At 49.6% G+C, this 6,987-nt stretch overlaps 1 protein-coding gene across 1 annotated transcript; it reads left to right on the forward strand.

The window, feature by feature from the left end:
- The first annotated feature begins 1,430 nt into the window (after positions 1-1,430).
- Positions 1,431-5,698, forward strand: LOC149331655 (TNF receptor-associated factor 6-like). Its single transcript, XM_089555541.1, has 2 exons — positions 1,431-1,805; positions 4,173-5,698. The coding sequence occupies exons 1-2, from the start codon at positions 1,521-1,523 to the stop codon at positions 5,331-5,333; spliced, it is 1,446 nt and encodes a 481-aa protein (XP_089411667.1). The 5' UTR covers positions 1,431-1,520; the 3' UTR covers positions 5,334-5,698.
- The last annotated feature ends 1,289 nt before the right edge of the window (positions 5,699-6,987 follow it).

Here is a 6,987-nt window from a genome sequence, read left to right on the forward strand (position 1 = left end):
GCACCGCAGAGCCGACGACGAAGAATGACGGCCTGTGGGCCGATTTGGTGCATAACTGAAAACACTGCGGCGCAACGCCGACAGCACAAGAAGGAAAAGGACAAGACATGCGAACACTACCAACTGTTTATTGGAAGACCAAGGGCATATTTCTGGCTCTCACTCACCATTTAACAACGCTGTATCGCTCTCAACCCAGCAAGTAACAAGTAATCTGCAAATGACTACGCTAAATACAAATCGCAGAACGGTTCTTCTACCCCGTGCACTTATATCACTAGCTTATGACAAAGGTTAGAAAACTAAACCAGACAAATCTGAGCAATTGTAGTGTCAGTCAAACGTAGCGAAAACAGTGTCATGCATTAAAAACAAAAGCAGTCAATGAATACCTCAAACTTAAAAGCAAAACAAAAACAATGTAAAATAACAAAACAAAGTAAAATCACATTAAAAGCACAACAACAACAACACCCAGGCTTGGGCCTCGGATGCCAGACAAAGAAGAGAGAATTCTTAGCGGTACAAGTCTTCACATAAACGTTTCCAGGTGGCCAATTTCATTTTTTCGAAAAGCTACAGAGCTGTCATTCATACACGTGCGAATCTTCTTTTTAATCGTGAAGCCTTCAAGAATTTCAAGTGCCACCTGATCTTGAGTTCTGCTTAGAATCCTAATCCTGCTTAGCACTGCCTCACAATCGCAGTCTTTACAGCGGGAAGCCCAATTCGACCCCCCTCCGTTCTCCAGCGATTTTTCGTGCTCTCGTGCCCTGTCATTGATGTAATGTCTCGTTCGGCTTATGCAGACCCTTCCACATGTCGATGGGACTTCATACACAACACCGACGGCGCAGGAAACAACAAACTTGCCATGCCTCTTATCGCAATGGGGTTTCTTCTTTTGCCCGGTCTATGAACACAGCCCGCTCAGCTTTCTGGGTGCGAAGAACAGGACTGGTAAAGGCTTTGCCAAAAGTAACCAGGCTGCATGGTTTGCTTCTCATTCACATACTAGAGCCCTAACGGCTTCCCTAAAGATCAAGAAGCTATTTGAAGGTGTGGACAGGGGTTGCTCTTACCGTGCAGAGATTCAGAGCTTCAGGGCTGGCAAAATAGCTTTAATATACGACTGAGAAGCAAACTGTGCAGCCTGGTTACTTTTGGCGGAGACTGCATATAGTAAAGGCTTGCTACGTTTTTCAAGCTGTGCGTGATTCGATGTATATAGGGGAGCACTTATGGACGCCTAGTTCCCAGCTTGCCCCCAGGCTTCTTCTTGCCTTTCATTTTTTGAAGGAGGGCATTGCGAAGGCTGCATAACTGATAACTTTCTCCGGATGAACAGCGTCCGCAAGGCGAGGAACGAGGGGCAGCTGGTATCCGGGCGATTGTCGCCTTGACGACCGCCAAGAAAAAAAAAAGCGGAGAGCAAGCAAAGAGCGATAAGTGCGCGCATTCCGAGGGGCGGAAAAAGTCAGATCGAGCACACCGCCGAGCTGCGAGAAGCGCGGGGAGTGATGCCTCCTGAAAACTGGCAGTACACACTGGTCGGTTTCTCCGTGGAGCTCGACTGGAAGCCCCTGCGCTTCGTGAAACCCATTCCGTCACACAGAGTATGCGGCGTCTGTGGACTGGTGCGGAAGGGAACCGCGTTTCTTCCGTGCGCACACACTCTGTGCGAGTCCTGCTACGAGCAGTGCGCCCGGGACGACGCCATTGTCTGTCCGCTGGACGGCCGTCGCTGTGACGAGGATGACGTCGAACTGAACGAGTTCCCCGTCGAGGAGCTGCTGAAAAGAAAGGCAAGTGCGAAAGAAGGAATGACTCTGTCTTTTGTGCAGATGTGATGCGAATGGACACACTTGTTTAGAGGGCCTTTAATGAGCCCTGTGATACGGTGGCGTGATTTTCGATAGACAGAGGGATATCATGCGTGAAGTTCGATTTTTATCGCGGTTTGATATTGACGTCTTATAAAGCTACACAGTCCTTAGAAGGACAAGATAAGTTGTTGGGCGAGTTAGAAGGAAGCAGGAAGCGACAAATTCCCAAAAGCTAAGCGGAGCGCGTTGTTCGAGCGCTTTATACCTGGTCAAAGGTGATTGATTTGGTTTATGGGGTTTAACGCCCCAAAGCGACGGAGGCTATGAGAGACGCCGTAGTGAAGGGCTCCGGAAATTTCGACCACCTGGGGTTCTTTATTGCGCACTGAAATCGCACAGTACACGGACCTCGGGACTTTCTCCTCCAAAGAAATTCAACCGCCGTAGCCGGGATCGAAACGCGTCTTTCGGGTCAGCAGCCGAGCACAATAACCACTGAGCCACCGCGGCAGCGGTTAAAGGTGAGGCTACATGCAAAACAGATGCGCTCGAACGTAAAAGGCGTAACTCGATCATGCGGTAGAGCACCGCACGCTACATGCGGAGGTCGTGGGTTCGGAATGCACTGGCGGCATGTGGTTTTCGGTTCTTTTCCTTTCTGTTCAATTATGTGATCATTATTGTCCAACAGTGATCGACACCACTATTGAAAAAAATGCCCCTGATATTATGCTTTCTCAGTAATGCTTTTAACTTGCGCAGCTGATCTTGGGAGTAGTCTCGAGCGCGAACGCCTCGCATAAGGCGTCCTTGAACTCCGCCATTGGGCGTAAGCCGCGCTCAAACAACAGGCGATCACACATTAGGCCGGTATATAAAGCCGAAAAATTTGGTAAGTAACCATCGTTAAAATGTCTTTGTGGCACCTTCACTCTTTGAAATGCGAGCCCAGCGCTTGGCTTCGGTGGCGTCTCGTACAGCACGGTCTTGCCTTCGTAGCTGGCGCTCTTGTGGATAGGCGGCGCATCTTGCGGTGACATCTTGGCGCGCTGGTCACGTGATGGGCTTCAGCGCCGACGCCACTCGCGCTAGAAGAGTGCCATCAACAGCCGAGCTTTAAATTGTACTTCCCACAGCTCCCACTGTTTTAAAGGAGTATTTTCTTCTATCGTATCAATTTTAATGTTGGTTCTTTGTCGACTATCAGAAATAAAAATCACGAACATTCCGATGATCACTCGGGATTCGCCAAAACGCTCGGTTTTCAAGAACGTGAACGTAACTTATAAAAAAAGGTGTAGCAGAATTTTGCGTTTGTCTCGATTTACAACTTCTCAACTAGTGTCACGTCTCTTAAAAACCACCTTGGCTGGGGATCTTTAGCAAACTATAGGAAACATTTGAGATTGCAAATCATGCATCGCATCTATTTTGGAAAGCTGAGCATTGACAAAGACCGGTATCTTCTTCAACCTCACTTTTTTTCTAGACGAGTTGATCATCAGTGGAAGATCCGAGAGATTAAGTGTCGCACAGATGTTTACAAAACCGCATTCTTTCCACGGACGATCAATGAGTGGAACAGGCTACCAGCCGGCGTCACTGAGTGCTGCACGGAAGGTCAATTCCGCGCATTCTTATCTGATGTATGACGTGCGCGCAGTTGTCTTGCGCGTGTCTTTTATGCGAAGCATATTAACGTAGGCTTCGGGCCTTCGCGCGACGCCCGGCGGTGGCCACCATTGACCTTGAAGTGAGATCACTTGATGTGACATCACGTGATGACGTCAGACCGGCTGCAGATGGGGCCTCATATCGCGCCGTCGGACGTCGCCCGGCGGAGGCCTCCACGCTTCGGTTCGCGCCTTGTTCGCGCCGTCGCGCGCGACGCGGCGGCGGCGCCACCATCGCTGCATCACGTGATATGTGACGTCACGCCAGGGATGAAGCGGCGCGCGCCCGCCGTCGCGTCAGTCTCTGAGCCCGCAACCGCGCTAGCGTCTTGCGCCGGGCTTGTATGCGGTCAAGATGCCTCCAAACGCTAAGGACGTTAACAATAAGAATGCAAAACGAAGGCTGCTTCGCATCCACTGGCCTTAACCTTGATAAGCCTCCAACTTTTTTCATTTCATTAGTGTTATTTTATTTGTGGAGCGTGGTTGTCTTCCTTCAGTGCATGCTTTCCCTCATCTATTAGTTGTGTGATTGTATTTCTGTTATTATGTGTACTTTCGGCCAAATGACCAGAAGTTATTGTGTCCCCCCCCCCCCCTGCAGTAATGCCCTCGGGCGCTGCAGGTATCTGTAATAAATAAATAAAAGCGGTGTGCCCTTTATCTCTTCCAGGTCCAGTGCTGGAATAAGGACAGTAACTGCGGGGAAGTACTGCCTGCATCCAAGATCGTCCAGCACTTCCATCGAGAATGCGCATACCATTCCATCTGCTGCCCCAAATGCTCGGCCGTTGTTCTTTGCAGCGACGTCTGCAGGCATTTTAGATCGGACTGCTGCACCACTGCTACGCCTGCTGCACCCGAGTACGGAGGGGAGGCTAGCTGCAGAAACGATGCGGCGCTTCTGGCATCGTTCAAGCAGAGCTTAGAAGGACGGGCAGACGAAATGAGCGCACTTCTTGAGCGTCTTCTCGTTGGAAGCGGCGCCAATAGTGACCGGCTGAGTGAAGTTGTTCACGGAGTGAACAACTGCCAAGAAGCACTGAGAGAACTGCGGAGCGGTATTAACGCGCTGAATGACATCATGGGACGAGATGTGGTCCAGGGAAGGACAGAACAAAAGGACACTCAGAAAAAATGCTTCGATGAAATAACAGCGTTTAGGAAGGATACGAGGGAACGTTTGGTTGCTAACAGCGAGGCTCTGCAAATTCTTTTCAACGGTCTGGATAGACTGGAAAAAGCATTGATAGGCGAGTCGGAAAAAGCGTCAAGGGAGATCCTTGAAAAGGTTTCCCAGGTTTTAGGTTGCATAAAGGAGGTCAAGAAAGGCGTGACAGACAGAAAGAATGCAGTAGACTGCAGCGATATAGTGCTGAGACACAGTGAAAGGCAGCTAAGCAGCTGCGAGTTTCTCGTCAAAAACTTTCAATCCCTCCGAGATAAAGCCCTGAAGGTTGGGTGGTCCCAGTACAAAGCAGATAAAATATACCTATGTAGCTATTATATGTCACCTGGATTAGTACTCAGCAAAAATGCAGGGCGAACAATGTCGCTACAAGCTTGGTTCTGTTTACACAGTGGTGCCATGGACGACGCTCTTCAGTGGCCGTTCAAGCAAACAATCAAAGTGGCCATCGTGCACCCAAATGGAAGGGAGGAACGTGAGTTCAGAGAGTACATTTCTGGTAATTGTAGTCCTTGTGAAAAGCCGGTGGCATCAGGCAATTCTTCGGGACTTCGTACCAATAAATCGCTTGACCTGGATGATGTGATCAATGACGGCTACGTGAAAGATGACCAGATAAGGGTGAGGTTCGAGGTGCTGCCCTGATTAGCCCCGCGAAGAAAACAGAGGAGAAGACAGCCTCGTCGCATTTAAACACGTGTATACGTGGCAGCACTTTTTTGTTAAGCTCCAGATTTCACACCGTGACCAATAAAGAATGTTTCTCGGTCATTGCTCCCTCTCAAATGCCTCTGCCCGTGTTTATTGTCTACAGAACTTAAATATATATGAAAGATCACTGTTCTAGGTTCTCTGACACGGAGTTTAGAAATTAAAAATGATAAATAAATGACTGTTTCATGGACGTGACGACTGTTGGAGGTGTGCGAACCTAAGGATGAGACAAAGTTGCATCTCGGACTGCAGAGGGGCACTCCCTCCCAGGTAAACAGAGCCCATGTCGCTTTCGGGTTCCCACCGTGTCGTAACTAAATGCATACATTTATACCTTGTGTGTGCAGCTTGGTTAGCATTGTCCGAGTGGATGTGAGCTATAAGCAAGTGGTCTCAGTTCTGCCACATTCGATTTGTCTGTCACCGAAAGTATACTGATTTATGCGGGTCGAAGAAGAGGATCGGTTTCGTTTTACGGGGTTTAGCGAACCAAAGCGATTCAGGCTATGAGGGACGCCGCAGTGAAGGGTTCCGGAAATTTGGACCACCTGAGGTTCTTTAACGTGCGCTGACATCGCACAGTACACGGGCCTTTAGAACTTCGGCAGCGTCGAAATTCGACTGCCGCGGCCGGGTTCGAACCCGCGTCTTTCGGGTCAGCAGCCGCTTCGTCCCCGTGACTCTTGTCCATTAGACTCTTTGCCCACAGTGACGGGATTTGAAGGCGCAGGCTCCTTTCCCAAGCAATGCAGCCCTAGGAAGCCGAGCACCAGGCCGGGGAATAGCTTGTACCCATTTTGAGAGAACCGGTGGTTACCCTGCCGGCGGCGGGAGTGGAGCCCACCACCTCCCGAAGCCGAGGCGGGCGCTCTGCCACGAGGCCACTGCTGCGGTGGCTCATCCGCTGTGGCTTGTATTGGATCAGTTGTGTGCTTTTGCTGTCTTGTGATGACGTCGGCTTAAGGCGCAAATTGTAACAGTTTTAGAAAAGCATACAGGGCGTTTTTTTTAACCGTTTACAGATTAAAAAAAAAAGAAAGCGCTGGTAGTGTCGTGAATGCCGCCTTCACGTAATATATATTCGGCTCGGCGGACACAAGATAAGGCCATACGGCAAACTTATGTAATTATTTACACCAAATTCGCTAATTATCTTTTTAACACTTCATTTACGCTGAATGTTGTAATCGCAATATTGAAGACTGTAAATATTCAAAGTGCAACAGATATTGCAATATTCGCGATTGAACTTTCAGGCTTTTCGCATCGAATTCGGGAACTGAGCGCTCAGAGTGCGCCGGAAATCCCGCCCATGTTACTACGCAAGAGATGACAACCGACAACATTAAGGCTAGCTCCGACCGCGGCAGGCAGGCGCTCGAGAAGAGCGCATAGTAGCGCTGCCTCCGTGTTGTTCCTGTGGTTGGTGCGACTGAGAGAAGGATGAAAAGGAAAGTGTACGGGCACGTGCCACCACCGCTGGCACGTGCAGATAGAGGGGAGTTAAAAGGTAAGAGGAAAAAAGAAGACAAGAGAAGAGGTGCGTCGCAATAACCCCGTCCGCCGAAGGGGACGCTGGCTGAAA

This window comes from Amblyomma mixtum, chromosome 8 (genome assembly GCF_055824585.1).
Source record: "Amblyomma mixtum isolate Tamu chromosome 8, ASM5582458v1, whole genome shotgun sequence".
In the NCBI taxonomy this organism is placed as follows: Eukaryota; Metazoa; Arthropoda; class Arachnida; order Ixodida; family Ixodidae; genus Amblyomma; species Amblyomma mixtum.

What these genes read in the sequence shown, in the direction of transcription:
- LOC149331655 (XM_089555541.1), top strand. Translation starts at nt 1,521, where the DNA reads ATGCCTCCTGAAAACTGGCAGTACACACTGGTCGGTTTCTCCGTGGAG. An exon ending in AGGAGCTGCTGAAAAGAAAG is followed by an intron (nt 1,806 to 4,172) that starts GCAAGTGCGAAA and finishes TATCTCTTCCAG; the next exon opens with GTCCAGTGCTGGAATAAGGA.